A 26,823-nucleotide genomic window follows, 5' to 3' on the forward strand; every position below is an offset into this window, starting at 1 on the left:
TGGAGAGGAGACAGTCCAAAGCTGGAAGGAGATTTTTAGGGTAATCTCTAAAGTGGTGCATGTGAAACTGGACCCGGGCCCTCAGGAGGCCACATTCGGGGTGTCGGACCGGCCGAGGTTGGAAACGGGTGCGGAGGCAGATGTTGTAGCCTTCGCCTCGTTGATCGCCCGAAGGCGGATCCTGTTGTGATGGAGATCAACCTCTCCACCCTGTTCCATGGCGTGGCGGGGGGACCTGCTGGAAATCTTGACACTTGAGAAGGCTAAGTTTGAGCTGAGAGGAAGGATGGAGGGGTTCTACAATTCATGGGCATTATTCATTATGCACTTTCAAGAATTGGATCAGATCAAACATTAGTGGAGGGGGGGGGGGGGGGGGTGGAACTGTATGTGTTAATGGTGACTGTGGGTGATTCCTGATTCCTTTTTGTTAACATGTAGGCAGTTGTTTGGGGATTGATGGGAGGATGGGATTGTTGTTATTGATATGGGGATTTAGGGCAGCACGGTAGCATGGTGATCAGCACAGTTGCTTCACAGCTCCAGGGTCCCAGGTTCGATTCCCGGCTTGGGTCTCTGTCTGTGCGGAGTCTGCACATCCTCCCCGTGTGTGCGTGGGCTTCCTCCGGGTCCTCCGGTTTCCTCCCACAGTCCAAAGATGTGCAGGTTAGGTGGATTGGCCATGATAAATTGCCCTTAGTGTCTAAAATTGCCCTTAGTGTTGGGTGGGGTTCCTGGGTAATGGGGATAGGGTAGAGGTGTGGGTTTGGGTAGGGTGCTCTTTCCAAGAGCCGGTGCAGACTCGATGGGCTGAATGGCCTCCTTCTGCACTGTAAATTCTGACATTGTATTCGTTACTGCTTATTGTTTATTGTTGGGTGTAAATTTGGGAGAAAATGTGAAAAAGGAGAATAAAAATATTTTTTTTAAATGAGAGAATTCTGGAAACACTCAAAAGGTCTGGCAGTATCTGTGGAGAAAGAAACAGAGTTATCGGCCAGGGTTTCCCGGTCCCCCCTTCCCCGCGGTGTGTTTTCCCGCGGCGGCTCGCCATTGGCATCTTCAGGTCCCGCTGAAGTCTGTGGCTCCCCCATCCCACCGCTGGGGAACTGCAAGACCCCACCGACAGGAAGAGCTGGAAATACCCACCCATTAGGCTCACTTAAATATCCGGACCATGCTTTCACCTGGTGCTGTGGGGTCAATTGCCGCGTCTGCAAAACCTCACCAGGGCGCCATTTAGCACCAGTTTTCATAAACATGGACCAGGAGTGATGGCACCGCAGTGGGTCTCATGGGCCATTAAAACACCTGGGTAGTCGGGGATAAAGCAGGGTAGTACCCTGGCACTTCCCATCACCCTGGTGCCTTCTCTGACACTGCCAGCCTGACATCTTGGCAGTGCCAAGTGACCAGATGGCACTGCCAAGGTGCCAGTGGCAAGTTGGCACTACCAAGTTCGGGGGCTTTTCCCATTAGAGGGGGTTCCAGAGGCCTCGAGATGTTTGGGGATGAAGGGAGGATATCCTAAAACTGGGGGAGGAGTCAGGAGATCAGGGCAGCCTCGATCTGTGAGGAGCTGGCCCTGCAGCCGAGCTCAGCTCATCAATGCAGGACGGCTGGCTAAGTGTGACCTCGATGGGGAGAAACTCCCAGAGGCCAAAACAAACCCAGCAAAGTGCCATCGAATAACATGGTTATTCTTGACGCTGCAGCTGGTGAGAAACACCGTCAAATGTGCCCGAAACAGCACTTTAATTTTTGTCTGCTAAATTGCACCCAACATACCACCTTAAACAGTGATGCAGGCCAATTCAATAGCAACTTTCAAAAAAGAATTTTGCTTGAAGGGGCAATGTCTGTAGGGCTATGGGGAAAGAGGATGGCAGTGAACACCAGAAATAGGTGCAGATGAACAAATTGGCTCCTCGAGCCAGCTTTGAAAGTGAAAACAGCGCGAGAGGAAAGACAGCCGGGAGAGGAGCTGGAGATTTAAAAGCGGGAGAGGGGCCGGAGATTTAAAAGCGGGAGAGGTACTGGAGATTTAAAAGCGCGGGAGAGGAGCCACCTCCTCTTGCCGAAGGGGTTGAGTGAATATCAGGTGAGCTCTTTCTTTCTTTCTTTTTCTTGTTTTATCCGCAAGTTATCTAGAGGGGATGGCAGGGAAGGCAGTGCAATGTTCCTCCTGCAGAATGTTTGAGGTGAGGGACACTGTCGGTGTCCCTGCTGATTTCACCTGTGGGAAGTGCACCCATCTCCAGCTCCTCAAAAACCGCGTTAGGGAACTGGAGCTGGAGCTGGATGAACTTCGGATCATTCAGGAGGCAGAGGTGGTCATAGATAGAAGCTTCAGGGATGTAGTTACTCCGAAGAAAGAAGATAGATGGGTGACGGTGAGAGGGGCTGGGAGGAAGCAGTCAGTACAGCGAGCCCCTGTGGTCGTTCCCCTTGCAGCCTCAAGTCGTGGTCCACATAGGCACCAACGACATAGGTAGGAAAAGGGATGGGGATGTAAGGCAGGTATTCAGGGTGCTAGGGTAGAATCTTAGAGCTAGAACAAACAGAGTTATTATCTCTGGGTTGTTACCCGTGCCATGTGCTAGTGAGACGAGGAATAGGGAGAGAGAACAGGTGAACACGTGGCTACAGGGATGGTGTAGGAGGGAGGGGTTCAGATACCTGGATACTTGGTGCTCATTCTGGGGTAGCTGTGACCTCCACAAACGGGATGGTCTACAACTGAACCAGAGGGGTACCAATATCATAGGGGGGAAATTTGCTAATACTGTTCAGGAGGGTTTAAACTAATTCAGCAGGGGAATGGGAACCTGAATTGTAGCTCCAGTGTACAGGAGGTTGAGAGTAGTGAGGTCATGAGTAAGGTTTCAAGGTCGCAGGAAGGCAGGAAGGTGGTTTGAAGTGTGTCTACTTCAACGCCAGGAGCAACCGGAATAAGGTGGGTGAACTTGTAGCATGGGTTGGTACCTGGGACTTCGATGTTGTGGCCATTTCGAAGACATGGATAGAGCAGGGGCAGGAATGGTTGTTGCAGGTTCCGGGGTTCAGATGTTTCAATAAGCTCAGGGAAGGTGGTAAAAGAGGGGGAGGTGCGGCATTATTAGTCAAGGACAGTATTACGGTGGTAGAAAGGACGTTTGATGATGACTCGTCTACTGAGGTAGTATGGGCTGAGGTTAGAAACAGGAAAGGAGAGGTCACCCTGATCAGAGTTGTCTATAGGACTCCAAAAAATTCCAGAGATGTAGAGGAAAGATGATTCTGGATAGGAGCGAAAGTAACAAGAGTAGTTATTATGGGGGACTTTAACTTTCCAAATATTAACTGGAAACTCGATAGTTCGAGTACTTTAGATGGGTCAGTTTTTGTCCAATGTGTGCAGGAGGGTTTCCTGACACAGTATGCAGATAGGCCAACGCGAGGCGAGGCCACATTGGATTTGGAACTGGGTAATGAACCAGGCCAGGTGTTAGATTTGGAGGGAGGTGAGCACTTTGGTGATAGTGACCATAATTCGGTTACGTTTGCTTTGGTGATGGAAAGGGATAGGTATATTCCGCAGGGCAAGAGTTATAGCTGGGGGAAAGGCAATTATGATGTGATTAGGCAAGTCTTCGGATGCATAGGATGGGGAAGGAAACTGCAGGGGATGGGCACAATTGATATGTGGAGCTTGTTCAAGGAACAGCTACTGCATGTCCTTGATAAGTATGTACCTATCAGGCAGGGAGGAAGTGGTCGAGCGAGGGAACCGTGGTTTACTAAAGTAGTTGAATCACTTGTCAAGAGGAAGAAGGAGGCTTATGTAAAGATGAGGCGTGAAGGTTCAGTTAGGGCACTTGAGAGTTACAAGTTAGCCAGGAAGGACCTAAAGAGAGAGCTAAGAAGAGCCAGGAGGCGGCATGAGAAGTCCTTGGCAGGTAGGATCAAGGAAAACCCTAAAGCTTTTTATAGGTATGTCAGGAATAAAAGAATGACTAGGGTAAGAGTAGGGCCAGTCAAGGGCAGTAGTGGGAAGTTGTGCGTGGAGTCCGAGGAGATAGGAGAGATGCTAAATGAATATATTTTGTCAGTATTCACACAGGAAAAAGACAATGTTGTCGAGGAGAATACTGAGATACAGGCTACTAGACTAGACGGGATTGAGGTTCATAAGGAGGAGGTGTTAGCAATTCTGGAAAGTGTGAAAATAGATAAGTCCCCTGGGCCGGATGGGATTTATCCTAGGATTCTCTGGGAAGCTAGGGAGAAGATTGCAGAGCCTTTGGCTTTGATCTTTATGTCGTCATTGTCTACAGGAATAGTGCCAGAAGACTGGAGGATAGCAAATGTTGTCCCCTTGTTCAAGAAGGGGAGTAGAGACAACCCCGGTAACTATAGACCAGTGAGCCTTACGTCTGTTGTGGGCAAAGTCTTGTAAAGGATTTATAATCATCTAGAAAGGAATAATTTGATTAGGGATAGTTAAAACGGTTTTGTGAAGGGTAGGTCATGCCTCACAAACCTTATTGAGTTCTTTGAGATGGTGACCAAACAGGTGGATGAGGGTAAAGCAGTTGATGTGGTGTATATGGATTTCAGTAAAGCGTTTGATAAGGTTCCCCACGGTAGGCTATTGCAGAAAATACAGAGGCATGGGATTGAGGGTGATTTCGCGGTTTGGATCAGAAATTGGCTAGCTGGAAGAAGACAGAGGGTGGAGGTTGATGCAAAATGTTCAGTTCAGATACTAGTGGTGTACCAGAAGGATCTGTTTTGGGGCCACTGCTGTTTGTTATTTTTATAAATGACCTGGAGGAGGGCGTAGAAGGATGGGTGAGTAAATTTGCGGATGACACTAAAATCGCTGAAGTTGTGGACAGTGCGGAAGGATGTTGCAGGTTACAGAGGGACATAGATAAGCTGCAGAGCTGGGCTGAAAAGTGGCAAATGGAGTTTAATGCAGAAAAGTGTGAGGTGATTCATTTTGGAAGGAGTAACAGGAAGACAGAGTACTGGGCTAATGGTAAGATTCTTGGTAGTGTGGATGAGCAGAGAGATCTCGGTGTACATGTACATAGATCCCTGAAGGTTGCCACCCAGGTTGATAGGGTTGTTAAGAAGGCGTATGGTGTGTTCGCTTTTATTGGTAGAGGGATTGAGTTTCGAAGCCAAGAGGTCATGTTGCAGCTGTACAAAACTCTGGTGCGGCCGCATTTGGAGTATTGCAGTTCTGGTCGCTGCGTTATAGAAAGAATGTGGAAGCATTGGAAAGGGTGCAGAGGAGATTTACCAGGATATTGCCTGGTATGGAGGGAAGATCTTATGAGGAAAGGCTGAGGGACCTGAGGCTGTTTTCGTTAGAGAGAAGAAGGTTAAGAGGTGACTTAATAGAGGCATACAAGATGATCAGAGGATTAGATCGGGTGGACAGTGAGAGCCTTTTTCCTCGGATGGTGATGGCTAGCACGAGGGGACATAGCTTTAAATTGAGGGGAGATAGATATAGGACAGATGTCAGAGGTAGGTTCTTTACTCAGAGAGTGATAAGGGCGTGGAATGCCCTGCCTGCAACAGTAGAGGACTCGCCAACTTAAGGGTATTTAAATGGTCATCGGAAATGAGAAGAGGTTTGGCTTCCTGACAGCGGCAAAGGTGCAATGTGGTGTCATATCTAGCAGCTCAGTTCCCAACCTGTGACCTCTGGAGGTGTCTCTGTTGGCAGGCAGGCAAGTCTGCCTTTGTTTGAAGCCCAGTTTCTGGGCAGAAAGGGTGCAGGTTAGGTCTCACTGCGGATAAACATCAACGTCAGCTCCAGTGTGCTGTTCTCAGCAAGCTCTCCCCCGCTTCACATCGTTTGTTTATATTTACATTCTCCTCCGTTGAACCCCGTAAGCAGACGCTAGCCGCCAGAGCTGCTCGTGAAGGCAGAGCATTGTGCAATGCCATCAACAAGATAGCGGGCTGCTGCGGATGAGGCGGGGTGGGGGGGGGGAGGCAGGGCAGGAACCTACTTCAACTCATCTAGTTCACTGGCTGAGGTGGGGGTGGGGGCTGGGGGCTTTTCTTTGTTATTTGCGGTTTTTCAATCGGTTTACATGCTTCAAAAAAGAAACCATCCCCTAATCACTATGTGCCAGTCCCTTAAACATTCTGTGGACAAAGGCATGGCTAGGTATCATCGCATGACATCATCGTACTTCATCTGCTTAACAAGCTGTTAAACATTCACCGAGGAGCTCGGAAAATGAAAGAGGACTTCATTAGGCAATTTTTTTTTCCAATTCGTTTGCCAAGTTTTTGCCCTTCCCTATTGCCCCTGTGGAGACAGTGACCCCACCCTAGGTACACACTTGGTGAGCTACAATCTTGATAAAGGCCATGCTCCAAGATACTTTAAAAGACAGAGACAAACTGGTGAGAGATATTTTACGGTATCTATTAGCACAGGAAGGGCATGGGGACACAGTTGGAAACACTGTCAAGTTTGATGCCACACATTGAAAGTTAAAGCTTTGTTTTCACAAATATCGCAGATAAATGAAGAAGAAAAAACTTTCTAAAAGGTCGCTCTGTTGCATTTATTGTGCTCCTCAAGTTGCCAGAGGGCCACGCCACCCAGCAGCTTTAATACCGAATCATATCAGGTTAGGAGTTCAGGCTGTACTTTGCCACTCTGCATGGGGGTAGGAGAGCGAGATATTTCTGGGGCGATGGAGTGGGGGGTGGGGAGTGGGAAACTATTGTTTCCTGATGTCTGCTGCAGTGTTAATTTTTAAGATAATTACATTTGCACTGATTAACGATCCTGGAAAGAATTCCGCTGTGAAACGCGAGAGATCAGTACTTAGCAGAAGGAATGCATCGATAACAAAAATGTGGATAACTGTGTCGGGAATTTAATCCTTATTAGCTTGTCTCTTCCTATCCCTTCCCCTCCCCAATTGCTGTGCTGTGGGCAATAAACATATTGGGCACAATTTTCCAGAAAAAATTCAAAGTTCATTTGTGGCCGATTTTGCAGGGGGTTTCCCACCGCTATCAAAAGTTCCCTAGCAAGCACATTTAGCCGCATGTTTCCCGCACTTAAATGCCGAGAAACACATGGCATTCAACACAACTTACGTTGAATAAGGGGCCTGAATGGGGAACGAGCAGATGGGGAGTGCCACTCACTGGAAGTCTCCATTGTAGTGAGAGATCGGGACGCCATGCCCGACCTCCCCCCCTCTCCCTAGCCCAAACGCACACCCCAAACACCCACGCTGGACCACCCCGGCCTGATCACGCACGTGAAGAAAATGCCAGCGTGCACATTGGCAGTGCCAACCTGGCAGTGCCCATGACAGCAGGCAGTGCTACCAGACACCTTGACAGTACCAACCTGGCACCCTGCCAGAACCCATGCCAGCTGGCACTGCTTCCTACCAGTGTTGAACGGCACTCACCTGAGGTCTCTGAGGCAAAGGGGAGGAATGCCAAAGCCTCAGGTACCTCAGAAATCTGTACGCAAGAGTGAGGCTAACTGCCTCGCTCTAATATGCAGATTTGCTAAAAGGGCGGGATTCACATCGCAACATCTCGCGAGATTGTGGTGAATCTCCTGAGGCGTTGTAAGGTGGGTAGATCCTGGGACCGTGTCTCTGGTTTCATTGGCCGCGGTGCACGGGCTGCTTTTCGAGCACAGCCTGGCCGTTGGATCTCGCCCTCTGACACTTTTTTGGGTCCTCGGGAGTTTCTCACCGGTTTTGCCCACTTAGAATTTTTTTCAGCACTGGGGAGCTGAATCAGAGATCGGACCGCCATTTTGAAAGGGTGCCCAGATCTCTAAGTGAGCTTGTGGGTCCCCCACATTCTCCACCCATGGGAAATGTCAACTCCCCCCCCCCCCCCCCCGCATGAATGGGCGCTACCCCACCTCCCCCTCCCCAAAGTGAGGACACCCTGCTATAGGGTCCCTGTGGGTGCCCCCTCTTCACATCCCCCCACACCCATTTCCAGCCGCCCCCCCCAGAACGCCCACCCATCAACCCCAACTTCGCAGAGGCCCCTACTTAACTACCCTGCACATCCCCCCACTCTTGGGCCCTTACCCTTGGCAGTGCCAGCCTGACCCTTGGCAGTGCCACCCTGCCAGCACCACTGCATTTTGCCAAGGCACCAGCCGGGCAGTGCAAAGGTGCCCACGTTCCAGGGGCAGATCCGGGGGCCACCCTGAACTATCCCTGGCCACCGAGGTGCCACTGATGGCCTGGGAGAGCCCTCCGGGTTCCGTTTCGCTTAGTCCAGGTTTGTGTGGACCAGTACAGAATGGCGCCCGGCTGTGGCCTCCTTTCCCGGGTAAGTAGGCCGCAGGCAGGATTAAGGCCTACTTACGCGAGTGCGACTTGGTCTCGCTCATTGTGGATGAGTTCCTGATCCAGACGCCTCGCGGGACTTGGGTAGATCCCGCCAGGTGTCATGACTGTCAGGACGTCCATGGGAAGCTTCACCCTGGATCTCCCGGCCGCATCGTGCTCCCATTGGGATGCGACATGGCTAGTAGATCACGACAATTAATTCTGCAGCAGTTAGACAGTAACAGAAATACTTGGTTCTCTTTCAGTCCTCAAGCTGATGGTCGACTCTTGGGTCCTCGTTTGGTCGATGGCTGAACAGTTGCAGCTCTCTCTCTCTCTCTCTGCATTGAGGACAATCCTAGTTTAAAGCTGCCAAGCTCTGGACACATTACCTCAAGGTAAATTACATCAAGGACCCACGCACAAAGAGATAGTTTTAAAGAGTGCCAACACACGAGGTCACAGCTCTTTGTTACAGCACTGCTCCCCCAGGAGCTTGTCCGGCTATCTTTAATATTAAAAGTGACCTTAACTCAGCACAGATTGTGAAACGGACCTTGGACCTCCCCGGCTTGCATGACTCAACTTCAGTGTCTTGAGCAGCTCAGCTATCGGTGGCTATTTTTAAACAAATCTTGAAGTGAACCATTTCCAATAGGAAGTACCTTTTGTTGCAGTTCAGCTGGTCGCTCTCCCTCTCTCTCAGCTATTGAGGGGAAATGTATTCAGAGCTCCCATAAACTAACAGGATGAATCAAAGGATCAGAGAAGAAAAGGAATCTAACATTTGGAATTGTGGATTATTTGGCTCTTTGAGGGGGGGGGGTTTGGTTGGTGGTGAAAGAACGGTCTGGGCACGGTCTAATAAATATTCAACAGCTCAAGATGGCAAAATTATAATTAAGCTTGCAAGCAGCACATAAACACTCAGCATCAATCACACAGGCACACAGCCAGGCAGCAAGCTGCGCATGTTGTCCCTTCAATCTGCCACAGTATTTAGCTCCACAGGGCCAGGGCAATGATGTCATTGTCAACCAATCGCAGCAGGCCTCCAGCGATCTGGCTTAATCCAGTCTTTCATTATTTGTAATTTTATCGGCTTTGCAGAGCAGAGGGAACAGGTTAAACTGGAGGGGAGGGTGCCGGGGCGGGGGGGATGGAAAAAGCTGTTAAGAGCCTGAAAAGCCTTTGAATCATTTGCTTTGTTGGGGGAGGGAGGGAGTAAAAGTGAGTTTCCCCCCCCACCCCCACACACGAGAGAAAAGGATGAACAGAGATAAAGGAGAGAGAGGTAAAGAAAGAGTGGCACAAATCGAGAAAGACCAAAGAGAGAAGGATAAATAAAAGATAAGGCGAGCGAGAAAGAGACACAGTCAGAGATCAAGGCCTACAGAGTGGGCCTAATGAACCCACTTGCATCGATAAGCAAGGGTGAAAAGGGAGTAAACTTGTGTTTGTGCAGGGAGCTACAGTCGCTGTGCTAATCGTGTGCCTTTGGGTGAGGGTCAAGAGAAAGGAAGTGGGGCACAATACCTTCATCTTGCAGGAAGGCTGAATGAGCTCAGTGATGGAGAACTTGTCTTGCTGCAGCCTTCGCTTCACCAGCTTTGAGCAGCAGATGTTCACCGAGTTGAGCACGTGGGAGGTGTTGTACTCCACAAATGAGCGGCTGTCAATCACCAGCGTGCCCTCGACACCATTCTGCAGGAGGCTGGCGAGCTTCTGGGCATCGATCACTTTGGGCCTGGCTTTCTCCCCCGCCATCGTTGACCGAGGTCTTGAAGAGGAGCTCCCTCTCTCCCGGCCCCCAAACAAAAGAGAGAGTTGCTCTTTGCAGAGGGAAGATGGTGGACTAGATCACTGTCCTGCCGTGAGCCAGTTGCTCCTGTTCATTGCGCCATGCTGCCTCATCCTGCGAAGGAAACAAATGAATTACCAGTCAGTCTGGCAGATTAATGGCTGCAGGGTCAATCGTCACATCCCTGGGGCATTTAAGAGTGATTACAGTTATTAATTTACTTCACAGAAAAGAATAAACAAAGAGTACAGATTGAACCTTGCTGTTTTAATAGGATATCCAGATTGGTTTCTGTTGTTTCTCCGCCGCAATTTTAATTTGGTTTCTTTCCCAGAGATGGCGACCTCTGCCGCTGGGCGCCAATGGACTCCAAGAGTTCTAGATTGCCCATTCATTATGCAGGACCACAGAATGACAATTCGGCTGCCTGGAGAGGGCAAGGGTGACCTGTGAAGGGCTTTTGCCCACTCTCAAACACAGTCCCTTTCGGGAACATGAGACTCACCGCACAAAACCTGGCTGATCTGGACTTCACCTGATGACCACAGCCATTCAGGTTAGCGGACAGTGGTCAATTCTTCACTTTCCCAGCCTGAGGCCAATTGTAGCGTGACTGTCATTATCTCTGCTAGGGTCAGCTAAACTCCCGAGATTAAACCAAACAATTTATTTTTTAAGTTTTAGAGTACCCAATTCATTTTTTCCAATTAAGGGGCAATTTAGCGTGGCCAATCCACCTACCCTGCACATCTTTGGGGTGTGGGGGTGACACTCACACAGGCACAGGGAGAATGTGCAAACTCCACACGGACAGTGACCCAGAGCCGGGATCGAACCTGGGACCTCGGCGCCGTGAGGCAGCAGTGCAAACTACTGCGCCACCGTGCTGCCCTTAAACCAAACAATTTCTTAAGAGGGTGGTTCGGCTCCACGTCTGGGGAAGTCGAGGGACTGTGCGCTAAATAGGTTTTATGAACCTGCAAGATAGATGCTTTCGAAAAGAAAAAGGTGCCTTTGGGACTATGGTTCACGAAGCTCTCCACCATTGGGATTCTTAAACCATTATTGCAAGGTCAGTTGTAGACTAACTTGTCATGTGAGAGTACCTTTAAGAAATGGGTGTTTAAGAAATGTACCTTTCAGAAATGGGTGCTTATCAGTGATGTCAGAGTGTGGGTGGAGTTGGGCTGTCTGTCAGCGTTTTACTTTTATTTTAGGCTGTTTGCTGCAGTGTGTGTTTTACTTTCGTTTTCAATGTTGGAGCTGAAGCCAGCCAAAGCAGGTGTACTGTTGATTGCTCTGCCATGAAAAGACTATCTCTTGATCATTTGGGGAATTCGGAATTATAAATGTTTTCAGTAGTGAATGTAAACCTGATGTGCTTCTGTCAAAAGGTGTTTCTTTTGTCTTCTGGATGTTGTTTGGGAAGTCATTAAGGATTACTTAGTGTTGTATTCTTTGGGGGTTGTATTTGAATTGATGGTTGCTAAGATGTTCACTGTATGTTTTAAAAAGATAAACTTGATTTCATAGAATCAACATTGCTTTGCTTTAAAAAATACTTTTCTATTTCTGCTGTACCACACCTGTAGAGTGGACTGTGTGCTCCACATACCGCAATCTATTAAAAGTTGTGGGTCAGGTGAACTCCATGATACACTTTGGGGTTCTCTAAACCCTGGCCCATAACACTAACTGAGACTGATTGCTATGGTTAGTCACAACTCCATTATCGTCATACCATGCAACTGCAAGAAATACAGAAGGCGAACTACGCAAGTTGGAGGAACAACACCAAGTGTTTTGATTAGGGTCTTTGCAGCCTTCTGGTCGCAGCATTGAATTCAACAGCTTTAGATCATAAACTACCACACCCATTTTCCTGGAAAGCAGGGAATGGTAACCATTTATACCTCCTGTGAACCCATATTTTGTTTCTTTACTTCAGAGATTACAATCTCCTTTTGCCGTGAACCATTATCCCTTTTGTTATTTAATCTCCCCTCGTATCCACCCTATCATGGACTTTCCCTTTTATCAACACTCTGGCCCTTTTCTTTTCCTCTGTACTTGCTTCAAAATCTCCTCCATGTCTTAACCATTTCCAGCTCTGACAAAAGGTCGCCAAACTGAAAGTTAACTCCATTTCTCCCCTGCTGAGCAGTTGCAGCACTTTTGTTTTTATTTCAGATTTCCAGCATCTGTCGTATTTTGCTTTTGTATTAGTGTTTAATTCACCACCACTTCCCTTTCAGGAATGTCTACCTTGGAGAAATTCCATTCTTCCCTCTGGTGGGAGTTCCATCTGTTTCCTTTGCCCTGTTCACCTTTGTTTCTTTCTATTTTCTTCTTGCATTTGATCAGGTATCTTTAAAAAAACATCGGCTTCCACAGCCACATCTCCACATAACCAGTGTCAGCTTCGATACTCCTACTCTGCTCTGCCCCAATAACAGGCCTCAAACTGGTGTCATGATATTTAGATCAGCATATCATGGTGCAATCACACACACACACTGAAGGACATGCAGTAGGACCAACCAGCACACACACAACATCGCAGCCAATCACCAGTGAGAGCACACGCACTATAAAAACAGGGGACACTACAGTTCCCGCTCATTCTAGCAGCAGCCAGCCCAGAGCACCGAGCTCAGAGCCTGCCACTCAGACATTCACCCAGATAGTGATAGGACAGAGTCCACAGATTAGCTGGTAATGCACGTCCCCAAGTTAGCAGTGTGTTGTCACAGTTGAGTAGTTAATAAAATTGAGTTACACCATCTCCAGCCGTGTTGGATCGTTTGTACATCAGAACACCCAACACGACAACTTGAAGCAGCATAATCTTTTACTGTAATGGTGTGAATTTTTCTTCTTTCCAAGCCAGACAGCACTTATGCCTCTCTGTGATCAATTGTGCCAACATAGAACATAGAAAATACAGCACAGAACAGGCCCTTCGGCCCACGATATTGTGCCGAACCGTTGTCCTAGATTAATCATAGATTATCATTGAATTTACAGTGCAGAAGGAGGCCATTCGGCCCCCTGAGTCTGCACCGGCTCTTGGAAAGGGCACCCTACCCAAACTCAACACCTCCACCCAACACCAAGGGCACCTTCTGTAATCGAACCCTGCACCACCGCACCCCCCAATCCCAGGCCAGTATAGATGTTCTTTCAAATGTTCAGCCCTGCTTCATTCTCGTCGTTTTGGAGTTGGGGTTGCAGTTTGAAGCCCTTCTCCAAACAGGTCCAGGCAGTGGGAGACTGAGGGGATCGTCCGACCCGACTGTCTGCTCTCTACCGCGGCTACATTCGCGGACGGGGGTGTCTCTGGCTACTGGGGGGCCACTGGGCACCATCGGGACCTTCCTTGCCCATGGGGCCCGCAGGGACTGGGATGCCTTATCGACCCTTTTAATCACCTTTCAGTTTGATTTAGCACAGGGCTAAATCGCTGGCTTTGAAAGCAGACCAAGGCAGGCCAGCAGCACGGTTCAATTCCCGAACAGGCGCCGGAATGTGGTGACTAGGGGCTTTTCACAGTAACTTCATTTGAAGCCTACTTGTGACAATAAGCGATTTTCATTTCATTTCATTTCAAGTTTTAAGTTTCAATTGTGATTTGTTTTTGTTTCAGGTAGTATCCCTTGTCTTCTCCTATTATTCCGTACTTCCGTTTATTTGGTTTGAAATCCCTCTCCAGAGGCCACAGCACGTAAAACTGTCCGAGACTCCAATGAGCGAATGTTGCACAGTTGGGAGGTGCCAAGGCCCTGGCTGCTCTCTTAGGTAGACATAAAAAATCCCATGAAATCTACTGGAAGAGCAAGGGAGTTCTCCTCAATCTAGACAATCTTTATCTCTCAATAAACATCTCACACAAAAGAATCAGCTGACCTACTGTTTCTGGGATTTTGTTACATTGAAACAATAACCAGACTTCAAAGTACATCACTGGCTCTGAAACACCTTAGAATGTCCTGGTGTCATGTAAGGTGCTGTACAAATGCAGGTTTGTTCTTTTCCTTTTTCTGACTATTTTCTACCTTTTTCTAATGGAAACGCTTTAACTACCAGAGAAGGTAGGCCCAGTTAGGCCTCCGTGAACTGTGAGGAATGTTACTTCCTTCTCAAATACAGCGGTGTAATTCCAAAACTCCAACAGGCAGCAGAGTTCAAGTGAGATGATCCACATTAGTTCAACAATTTGCACCGCCATTTAATGCAACAATCTTCACGTGTGGAATTCTGTTGTTAATTATGTACTTGGGAAAATAAAATTAAATCCAGCTGTTCAGAATACAATGTTGTGGCTGTCAGAAACAGCAGCAGTGTATAACCACGAGGATGCAAGGGTTCCAACAGTAGGGGCCAGTGTGTGGGGAAATGGGCACCACATCTGTCCTCCCCATGTCCTCCTCAAATCCTAGATTTTCCACCGGCTGCCTCACTCCAACTCTGGTGGCTGTGGCCAAGTTAATGTTTAGGAGGGATGAATCGGCTGTGACATTGAAGCCCTGTTATGGCAGGGGGTGGGGCCGGAAAACGCGGCCAAGCTGCTCAAAAGTCCATCGACTTCGGCGGGAGCAGAAGATCCCACCAGTGGGATGGGCTGTAAAATTCTGCCCATTATTTTGAACAGTTTGAAAAGGTGAGGATCTTTTGCAATGTGCCTTCATGGCAATCCATAACATCTGGCTGTTCCCCTTCCCCCAGGTCATTTGAATGTTTTCATGGAGGCAACATGCCTTCAATAAGGTGTTCACTTAGTCTTTCAAGGCCAATCCTCACAACCTGTACTGAGGTACCCTCAATAATGACACTTAGAGATTAAACTGTAAAGAAGGCTTTATTAGACTAATAACTATGCTAGAGCTAGAGACGAGAGCTGACTGCTATACAGACCATGAGGCAGCCCTTATGTATGGCTCCCAGATGGGCGGAGCCAGAGGCGGAGTCCCCAGGGTTACAAGCCCGGTCTTAAAGAGGACATCACCTCACATGATGATAAGGCAGTAACCGTTCATCACATGTACCATCTCAGTAAACGCTGAAAGAGTTGCAACATCTTGTTCTGCATCTTATTCCAAATACTGCATTCAGATACCAGCAAGAAGGCTGGCAAAAAGTGAATGGATGGCTGCCAATTGGAGCTTAAAACCCTTTCTTCATTACAGCCTCTCTTTCTCCCACCTTCTGGTATGGGAGAGAAAAGAAAGTGAGCTAATTTTAACACAACTAATACTGTGATCAGATTGTGCCCAGTTCCTTCGTCTCATTCAGCTGCCCACGCTGTAATTTCTATGGGACACCACCTCCCAGTATTTCACTGTTAAAATAATAACAGTGATAATCTCTGTATATTTGCTTGACTTTATCAACTCATGGATCTCCCAACCGGTGCTCACAGGTAAAGAGGTCATTTTGTCCCAAGGTGCTAGGAAGGTTCACATTGGTCTCATCTTTTACACCACCATCCCCCCCAGTCACCATCAACAGCAACCGCCCCATCCCAAACCTATCCACCCCCCCAACGCCCCACTCCCTCCCTCCCCGATTTTACTCTAAATTAGTTGGATGGAGGGCGAAATTAGTTCAGTGTAAATCTGGCCCCTGACCTGAACTCACCCATTTGTCTTGGGATCGCAGTTGTGATAATTAGCCACTCTGTCTGAGCCTTAAGCCATTTCCCTGGACAGGTACCTCCGAGCTGCTCGAGACACTCAGTATGGTGGTAACAGCTGGGATATTTCAGGTAGCAGTTCAAAGACTGGATTTTTGTTCTTTTTTTATATATGAAGTTATGTAATCAAGTATTTTGTATAGGGTGGAATTTTGCACTCTGTAACGGCCCCTCCTGTTTATTCCCTTATTTTCCTTTTCTTTCATTTTGCCGTTACCATTTTTGATCCATGGATGATTAATGGCCATAGATTCAAGCAGCAGAGAGAATGAGAAACTCAGACGTTGCAGGAGAGAACACACTGCTAGACTGAACAGGAGCTTCGGACTTTTCAGCACCAGAGAGAGAGATGAGGTGGGACTTGGTTTGATTGATTGGCTGGTAGCCAAAGAATTGGCTAAAAAGGCCGTACTCTGCCCGGTAACTGGTGCTGATTGGATCCTATCCCAGTGTGATGGTTCTCTGAGACCCGAGAGAGAGCAGTTGTGTCCTCGATACAGAAGGACAAGGATCTGCTTTCTCCCCTCTCCGGAAAGGCCGTCCGGACTGTATTCCTGAAGCTGCATGGAACCTGAATAAATGAATCTAGAGGGGAACCATTACAGGCTGCAAATGAAGACAAGAACATGCTCTCTCTCCAGAAAGGCTGTGAGTGCTGTATTTCTGAAACTACTGAGACCTGAATGAATCTACAGCAAAGTTTGAAGAGGAATAAGGTGCTAAAACCCACCATCCGAAACAAAGACTCTTTTTTTTCCTTTTACTTATGATTTGTTTTCCCCCTTTCTTCTGCTGTGTTTATCTGTAGAAGGTGGGGCGAAAGTTAAAGTGGGTAAATTATGAAATTAGATAATAGCTAATCAGTTGTATTTGCTGCATATTTCATTACAGTTCTTGCTATTGATAAAATGTTAGTGTGTTTACATTTACAAACTTAGTGACTGCAATTATTTGGCAGCCAAGGGCCAAAGACTTCATGTATTTTTCTCAGAATTATTGGTTAATTCACTTGTGTTGGGACTCCGAGGCAAGTGGGGCTGGAATTGACACGCACTAGCCTAGATGTCATATTATAATTTGGAGGTTAGGGTAGAGGATCTTGGGAACGGTAGATGGCGAAGTTTGGTTACAGTTTCAATGAAAAAAGAGACACACGGGTTATAGCAATATAACAGGATGACTCTGAAAGATGTTAAGGGTTTTCTTCGGGTTTTCTTCAGACGGAGAACGCTCTGCCAGTCTGAACAGGAGCTTCAGACTTTTCAGCAGCAGAGAGAGAGATGGGGTGGGACTCAGTTTCATTGATTGGCTGGTGGCCAATTAATTGGCCAAAGGGCCGCACTCTGCCCGATTAACAGGTGGTGTTGGATCCTATACCAGTGGGATGGTTCTTAGAGACCTCAGGGAGTAGTTGAATCCTAGACACACAATCTGCTTCTCTCCCTCTCCAGAAAGGCTTTGAATTAATGCATTCCTGAAGATGCAGAGAACCAGAATGAATGAATCTACAGGGAAACCATTACAGGCTGCAAACAAAGTCAAGAACCTGCTCTCTCTCCAGAAAGTCTGAGTGATGTATTCCTGAAACTACTGAGATTGAATGAATCCACAGAAAACCTCAAACTCGAAACAAAGTTTGACGAGGAATCGGGTACTAAAAACCAACTGAAACAAAGACTCTTTTTTCCTTTTGCGTATGATTTTTAACCTTTTCTTCCCCTCTTGTTTGTTTGCCTGTTGTGTGTGTGTGAGAGAGAGAGAGAGGGAGAGAGACAGAGACAGAGACAGAGACAGAGAGAGAGAGAGAGAGAGTGTGGAATTAGGAATTAGATAATAGCTAACCTGTTGTATTTGCTGCATATTTCATTATAGTTCTTGTTATAAATAAAAAGTAACAGTGTTGTTATGGGCGAGGCGTTTTCAGAACCCCAAAATGTATCATGGAGTTCAACCAACCTCTCCCTTTAATGTATTTGTTGCTTTTCCTAGCACACGGCTTGTTCCCGAGGTGTAGGATTATAATTATGGACACGTGGGTTTTTAAACACAAAACAATGTTTATTCTATGAACTCAACTTAACATTTAAATAAACATTGTATCTCTTAACACCCCTTACTTCAAAGATAACTCAGAAAATATTGCAACAGTAAATAATTCATCAAAATGTTCCTTCAAACTTCCAAGGGACTTAACACCTTTAAACAGAATCACATCAGGTTAAAGGCTTTACAATTATGAGTTTAAATCACCCAAATGATCCACAGATAGTCTTTCATGGCAGAGATCCAGCTCACTGCAAACACAGACACTCCCAAGCTCTTTTCAAACTGCAAAACTGCAGCTCTCTGGAAACACACAGACACACACAAGCTGCTTTTCCAAACTGCAAAACTGCAAAATGGCTGACCTGAGCTCAACCCCACCCACTCTCTGACATCACTGTTTTCTTAAAGGTACATTGCTTAAACATCCACGTCTTAAATGTACTCTCACATGACACCTCCCCCCAAGAAAAAAAAAAATAAACCATCAACTTCAAGATGGTTTCATTTTTCACTTTTGACCATCCACTAAGAAACGCACACAGTAAATATACATTTTCATTTAAAGAAAACAACACCCTCAACCAGGCATAATAATATAGTCCATTTTTCTTTGTTCTGCTTCCTCCAACCGAAATCCTTCTTGATTGACAGTCTCTTTGAACAAGAAAGTCTCTGCACGATCCATCCATTCCTCTACTCCTTGGCATTTCTCTTCAGAATCAGATACTTTAGTTCAATCTGACCCAGAGTCCCTTGCAATTCTCCAATACAAGAGCATTAGTGATCACAGCTTTCAGGCAGTCAGATGCCTGTTGAAACTCCGCTGTCCATTGAAATTTCTGATGTTTCTTTAGCAAGTCCATCAGTGGAGTAATCGCGCCACAAAACATTTGCACAAATGTTCGATCAAATCCACTCATGCCAAGAAATCGCATTATTTCCCTTTGTCCTGAGGGTACCGGAAACTCCTCAACGAAAGTGATTTGGGCTTCTCCAAATTCTCTTTTGGCTAGGTTCATCACCAAACCCGCCTCCTGAAGTCGATCGAAGAACTCTATACGATGTTTTAAATGTTCTTTCCATGTCTGGAAGTTGGAAATGAAAGCAGATTGTCCCAATTTCTCAATGCAACCCCTCAAACATGGGATAGGATAAGAGTCCGTTCTTGTAACTGCATTCCCCTTTCGATAGTCCACACACAACCGTTGGGTACCGTATGGTTTAGGTGCCATCACTATGGGTGAGCTCCATTGGCTGCAACCCACTTCAATTATGCCATTCTTCAGCATACTCTCAATCTCTCTGTTAAACTGTACCAATCTATATGGATGTTGTTTGATAGGAACAGCATTTCCCACATCAACATCATGTATAGCCATTTTAGTACTTCCCAATTTATCGCTACAAACTTGCCCATGTGATATCAATAACTCTTTCAGGTCAGTTTGTTTTTCCTCTGGAAGGTGACAACAATTCATCCCAATTTTTAAGAACATCCTCATTTTCCAATTGAATTTGAGGTATGTCAAATTCACAGTCATCTGGATTTGGTTCGTCACATTGAGTTCAAATTATTAAAACCTCCTTTTTCTCTCCTTCCCTTTCAAAGTACCTTTTAAGCATATTCACATGACACACTCGGTAAGTCTTCCTTCTATCTGGTGCTTTTACCACATAAATTCACCTCACTTAATTTCCTTTCAATCTGATATGGTCCACAAAACCTAGCTTTTAAAGGCTCACCTACCACTGGTAACAACACTAAAACTTTATCCCCACTGGCAAAACTACGAACTTTGGATTTCTTGCCGCTACCCGTTTCATCACATTTTGTGAAACTTTCAAATGTTGTCTAGCCAATTCACCTGCTCTATTTAATCGTTAAAAGGACTAAATTTGATAGACTCATTAGGTGCATCCCTAATTGCAAACAATACGAATGGGATTCCTTTGTCCCAATCCTCTGGATAATCTTGACAATACGCCCTCAACATTGTCTGTAATGTCTGATGCCACCTTTCTAACGTTCCCTGCGATTCTGGATGGTACGCAGTTGATTTAAATTGTTTTATTCCTAAGCTATCCATAACTTCTTTGAATAACTTTGGAGTAAAATTTGATCCTTGATCCGATTGAATTTCTGTGGGTAGTCCATATCTAGTAAAGAATTTAAGTAACCCCTCCACAATCCTTTTAGCTGTAATATTGCGTACTGGAATGGCCTCTGGAAACCTAGTAGACACATCCATTACAGTCAAAAGATATTGATTCCCACTTAGGAAGCGGTCCTACACAATCAATTAGGACCCTTGTAAAAGGTTCCTCAAATGCTGGAATGGGTATTAAGGGTGCTGGTTTTAGCACTGCTCGAGGTTTCCCTATCACTTGACATGTGTGACATGATTGACAAAATGTAACTACATCTTCATGTAGTCCAGGCCAATAAAAATGTTTCTGGATTTTAACTTGAGTTTTCCTTATTCCCAAATGACCTCCCACTGGTACCTCATGTGCAACTCGCAACACCTCCTTTCTATACCCTACCAGCAATACTACTTATAGATCATAGATTTTACAGTGCAGAAGGAGGCCATTCGGCCCATCGATGAACTTCTGCCCACTTTTCATCCGCATGCATATGTACAGGTCTCCATTTTCTCATCATGACGTCACTTTTACGGTAATAACACTCTGGTATACTCTCAGATTCCTCTTCCACATATGCTTTCTGATATATCCGTTTTATTTCTACATCTTTCTGTTGTAACTCCGCCAATTTTCCTGAACTAAAAATATCCGCCTCATCCTCCACCTGTTCTTGATCAACCATCTGATCAAAAATCGTTTCTGCTAATTGCACTTCAACTTCACTCTTTGATTTCTCCTCTTGTCTTAACCTGTGACTTTGCGACCTTGTTACTACACAATCTGGAAAAATCCCATGATATTCATCCTTCAACCCTGTCTGATTTTCCACTGGCTTATCAACCACAGTAGGCATCACTCCCACCTGCGATCCAGCTATATCATTACCCAAGATAAACTGTATTCCTGGACAAGGTAGTTTATCTATTACTCCTACTACCACTTCACCACTCTTCACTGGACTTTCCAACCTTACCTTATATAATCGCTACTCCTCTCACCCTGAATTCCACATATCACCACCTTTTCTGGCAACATTCTTCCCAAATTACATAATTCCTCATCTCTTACCATTAAAAATTGACTAGCCTCTGTATCTCTTAAAATTGTGACTTCTTTACCTGCTCCTCCTGATACACGAGTAAACTCTTTAAATACATCTGGCACCTTAACAATTACTTCTTGAACAAGCTGTAGAATCGTTTGCACCTCCTTCCCTTCCCTTGGGCTTTCCTTTACCGCTCTAAAAAAAACCACTGTCTTATCCTGTTTTACTACATCAGCCTTCCCAGTGCTTTTCTTCAACCACCAAAACTGTGACTTTACATGGCCTAGTTTATTGCAATGAAAACATCTGAAACTTTTCATTTCTTTTCCACCCTCCTGGATTTATTTTTTAATCGGAGGTACACTCTCTTTATTGTCTCCCATCAGATCACATTTACCTTTACCACTTGAGTATTTCTCATGTCCCCAGTTTCTACCCTCACCGGCTGAAACTGATGTTGGAAACCAATCTTTGATTTATGAACTAATTCATAATCATCTGCCATTTCCGCTGCTAATCTCGCAGTTTTAACCCTCTGTTCTTCAACGTGAGTTCTCACTACATCAGAAATTGAATTTTTAAACTCCTCCAAAAGTATAATTTCTCTGAGAGCTTCATACGTTTGGTCTATTTTCAAAGCCCTTATCCGCCTATCAAAATTACTCTGTTTGAGCCTTTCAAACTCCATGTATGTTTGACCAAATTCTTTCCTTAAATTTCTAAACCTTTGTCTGTAAGCTTCAGGCACTAGCTCATATGCACTTAAGATGGATTTCTTCACCTCCTCTTAAGTTTCAGATACCTCTTCCGGTAGTGATGCAAACACTTCACTAGCTCTACTTACCAGCTTTGTTTGAATCAGTAACACCCACATGTCCTGTGGCCATTTCATTTGTCTAGCTACCTTCGCAAATGAAATGAAAAAGGTTTCCACTTCCTTCTCGTCAAACCTTGGACATATTTAAATAGATCCCCACCAAGCCTTCGCCTATGACACTCTTTCTCACTATCCTCATCACTGTCATGCAACTGTACGTTTCTCTTTACGTCTGCCAATTTTAACTGATTATAATTTTGCAAACTCCCTCTCTTCATCTTTTTCCCTGATCTGCATCCCCCTTTCTTTTACTTTTTGCTCTGCTAGGGCTATTCTTTCTTTTCTCCTTTCTTCTCTCTCCTTTTCTTTTTCCTCTCTCTCGCTCTTTCTTTTTCCTTTCTCTCACTTTCTCTTTCTTTTTCCGCTCTCTCACTCTCGTATTCAAGCCGCTTTAATTCTTTCTCATGTTCCACTTGTTTAATTTGCAACTGAATTTTGTCATTTCCAATGAGTCAAACTCTATCTCAGGCAACTTTAAATGCTTAACCACTGCCATAATTACCTCATCTTTTCGTATTTTGTCAGGTAATGTTAACTGCAATGTTCTTGCCAAATCTAACAGTCTGCTTTTCTTTTCTGTCCGTAAAGTACTACGTGTGACATTCTCCACCCACAAAATCTTCTGAGCCTCTGAAAGAGCCATTGTTCACAACACTTTCCTCACTTAAACTAAAATACCACACCGGAAAAGCCACAATCCTTCACTGTCTTTAAGTTCACAAAAGCCAATCCAATAGATAGACTTTTATCTCCCTCGAGCCCCCAATTGTTATGGGCGAGGCGTTTTCAAAACCCCAAAATGTATCATGGAGTTCAACCAACCTCTCCCTTTAATGTATTTGTTGCTTTTCCTAGTACACGGCTTGTTCCCGAGGTGTGGGTTACAATTATGGACACTGGGGTTTTTAAACACAAAACAATGTTTATTCCATGAACTCAACTTAACATCTTAAACAAACATTGGATCTCTTAACACCCCTTATCAAAGATAACTCAGTAAATATTGCAACAGTAAATAATTCATCAAAATGTTCCTTCAAACTTCCAAGAGACTTAACCATAAGACCATAAGACATAGGAGCGGAGGTAAGGCCATTCGGCCCATCGAGTCCACTCCACCATTCAATCATGGCTAATTTCAACTCCATTACCCGCTCTCTCTCCATAGCCCTTAAATTCTTGATTTCTCGAGGAATTATCAACTTCTGTCTTAAAGACACTCAACGTCCCGGCCTCCACCGCCCTCTGTGGCAATGAATTCCACAGACCCACCACTCTCTGGCTGAAGAAATTTCTCCTCATCTCTGTTCTAAAGTGACTCCCTTTTATTCTAAGGCTGTGCCCCCGGGTCCTAGTCTCCCCTGCTAATGGAAACAACTTCCCTACGTCCACCCTATCTAAGCCATTCATTATCTTGTAAGTTTCTATTTGATCTCCCCTCAACCTCCTAAACTCCAATGAATATAATCCCAGGATCCTCAGACGTTCATCGTATGTTAGGCCTACCATTCCTGGGATCATCCGTGTGAATCTCCGCTGGACCTGCTCCAGTGCTAGTATGTCCTTCCTGAGGTGTGGGGCCCAAAATTGCTCACAGTATTCTAAATGGGGCCTAACTAATGCTTTATACAGCTTCAGAAGTACATCCCTGCTTTTATATTCCAAGCCTCTTGAGATAAATGACAACATTGCATTTGCTTTCTTAATTACGGACTCAACCTGCAAGTTTACCTTTAGAGAATCCTGGACTAGGACTCCCAAGTCCCTTTGCACTTCAGCATTATGAATTTTGTCACCGTTTAGAAAATAGTCCATGCCTCTATTCTTTTTTCCAAAGTGCAAGTCCTCGCACTTGCCCACGTTGAATTTCATCAGCCATTTCTTGGACCACTCTCCTAAACTGTCTAAATCTTTCTGCAGCCTCCCCACCTCCTCCATACTACCTGCCCCATCACCTATCTTTGTATCATCGGCAAACTTAGCCAGAATGCCCCCAGTCCCGTCATCTAGATCGTTAATATATAAAGAGAACAGCTGTGGCCCCAACACTGAACCCTGCGGGACACCACTCGTCACCGGTTGCCATTCCGAAAAAGAACCTTTTATCCCAACTCTCTGCCTTCTGCCTGACAGCCAATCGTCAATCCATGTTAGTACCTTGCCTCGAATACCATGGGCCCTTATTTTACTCAGCAGTCTCCCGTGAGGCACCTTATCAAAGGCCTTTTGGAAGTCAAGATAGATAACATCCATTGGCTCTCCTTGGTCTAACCTATTTGTTATCTCTTCAAAGAACTCTAACAGGTTTGTCAGGCACGACCTCCCCTTACTAAATCCATGCTGACTTGTCCTAATCCGACCCTGCACTTCCAAGAATTTAGAAATCTCATCCTTAACAATGGATTCTAGAATCTTGCCAACAACCGAGGTTAGGCTAATTGGCCTATAATTTTCCATCTTTTTCCTTGTTCCCTTCTTGAACAGGGAGGTTACAACAGCGATTTTCCATTCCTCTGGGACTTTCCCTGACTCGTGACTTTTGAAAGATCATAACTAACGCCTCCACTATTTCTTCAGCTATCTCCTTTAGAACTCTAGGATGTAGCCCACCTGGGCCTGGAGATTTATCAATTTTTAGACCTCTTAGTTTCTCTAGCACGTTCTCCTTTGTGATGGCTACCATATTCAACTCTGCCCCCTGACTCTCCTGAATTGTTGGGATATTACTCATGTCTTCTACTGTGAAGACTGACGCAAAGTACTTATTTAGTTCCTCAGCTATTTCCTTGTCTCCCATCACTAGATTACCAGCGACATTTTGGAGCGGCCCAATGTCTACTTTTGCCTCCCGTTTGTTTTTAATTCTTTAAAGAAACTTTTACTATCATTCCGAATGTTACTGGCTAGCCTACCTTCATATTTGATCCTCTCTTTCCTTATTTCTCTCTTTGTTATCCTCTGTTTGTTTTTGTAGACTTCCCAATCTTCTGACTTCCCACTACTCTTTGCCACATTATAGGCTTTCTCTTTTGCTTTGATGCATTCCCTAACTTCCTTTGTCAGCCATGGCTGCCTAATCCCCCCTCTGATAACCTTTCTTTTCTTTGGGATGAACCTCTGTACTGTGTCCTCAATTACTCCCAGAAACTCCTGCCATTGCTGTTCTACTGTCTTTCCCACTAGGCTCTGCTCCCAGTCGATTTTCGTCAGTTCCTCCCTCATGCCCCTGTAGTTACCTTTATTTAACTGTAACACCTTTACATCTGATTCTACCTTCTTTCTTTCAAATTGGAGATTGAATTCTACCATATTATGATCACTGCCTCCTAAGTGTTCCCTTATTTTAAGATCTTTAATCAAGTCTGGCTCATTACATAACACTAAGTCCAGAATGGCCTGTTCCCTCGTGGGCTCCATCACAAGCTGTTCCAAAAAGCCCTCCTGCAAACATTCAATGAATTCCCTTTCCTTGGGTCCACTGGCAGCATTATTTACCCAGTCCACCTGCATATTGAAGTCCCCCATGATCACTGTGACCTTGCCTTTCTGACATGCACTTTCTATTTCGTGGTGCATTTAGTGCCCCCGGTCCTGACCACTGTTAGGAGGCCTGTACATAACTCCCATTATGGTTATTTTGCCTTTGTGGTTCCTCAACTCTACCCACACAGACTCCACATCATCTGACCCTATGTCGTTTAGTGCCTTTGATTTAATTTCATTCCTAATTAACAAGGCAACCCCTCCCCCTCTGCCCACCTCTCTGTCTTTTTGATAGGTTGTGAATCCCTGGATGTTTAAATGCCAGTCCTGAACCCCCTGCAACCACCTTTAACACCTTCAAACAGAATCACATCAGGTTAAAGGTTTCACAATTATGAGTTTAAATCACCCAAATGATCCAGAAATAGTCTTTCATGGCAGAGATCCAGCTCAGTGCAAACACAGACTCCCAAGCTATTTTCAAACTGCAAAACTGCAGCTCTCTGGAAACACACAGACACACACAAGCTGCTTTTCCAAACTGCAAAATTGCAAAATGGCTGACCTGAACTCAGCCCCACCCACTCTCTGACATCACTGTTTTCTTAAAGGTACATTGCTTAAACATCCATTTCTTAAAAGGTACTCTCACATGACAGTGTTTACATTTACAAACCTGGTGATTGTAATTATTGGGCCAAAGACTTCAGGTATTTTTCTAAGAATTATTGGTGAATTCACTTGTGTTGTGACTCCGGGTCAATTGGTGCTGGAATAGACGGCACACTAGCCCAGGCTGTCATAACAACTAGGCCGGGGTCCCGGTCACCCTCCTGCCACCCAATGGCATAAATGTCAGATGTGAGCTTGTCTTTACTCTGCTGTCTTGCCCTGCAACCATTTAATGGTAGGTGGGCCCCAAAGTGGCTCTAAGCCAGACTTCTGCGCTTAGTTTGCCTCCAAGAGCTACCAGTCAACTAAATGGCCAACGGCTCTCTGGTATTAGCACCCAAGGTGGTGGCCATTGATGGGAATGCATCTAGCGCCCAGCTGCACCTGCTGGTCGAGCCAGACACTAAGGTAAGTGGTGGGGTAGGCATCATTGGGACCTGCCAGTCTGACCCTGGTCAGGAGGCACATGGATGGGGGTGTCCAGGGTTGGGAGCAGGGGGGGGGGAATAGAGAGAGTTTGCCTCCTAAGTACCCAGGGGGCTCATTACAGAGATAATTCACAACTTTGTACACCACCAACCCAAGCAGTGAAAGCTGCCAAGTTTTCTATTTGGCATGGGCATGGGAGAAAATGCAGCGAGGGCGGGCAGGACGAGGCCCTTAAGTGACCAATTAATAGGCCCATTTGGCCGTCAGATATGCAGGCCACCCAACGCCACCCCC

At 45.7% G+C, this 26,823-nt stretch overlaps 1 protein-coding gene across 1 annotated transcript in view; it reads right to left on the reverse strand.

Annotated features, from left to right (window-relative positions):
- LOC140430999 (dual specificity protein phosphatase 8-like) overlaps positions 1 to 26,823 on the reverse strand; it is a 326,424-nt gene that overhangs the window by 258,295 nt on the left and 41,306 nt on the right. Inside the window, exon 2 of the mRNA XM_072518888.1 lies at positions 9,873 to 10,251. Coding sequence (XP_072374989.1) covers positions 9,873 to 10,103 — 231 coding nt within the window. The 5' untranslated portion in view covers positions 10,104 to 10,251. The remainder of the gene's footprint in view (positions 1 to 9,872; positions 10,252 to 26,823) is intronic.

The sequence above is a fragment of the Scyliorhinus torazame genome, chromosome 10, assembly GCF_047496885.1.
Source record: "Scyliorhinus torazame isolate Kashiwa2021f chromosome 10, sScyTor2.1, whole genome shotgun sequence".
NCBI classification, from domain to species: domain Eukaryota; kingdom Metazoa; phylum Chordata; class Chondrichthyes; order Carcharhiniformes; family Scyliorhinidae; genus Scyliorhinus; species Scyliorhinus torazame.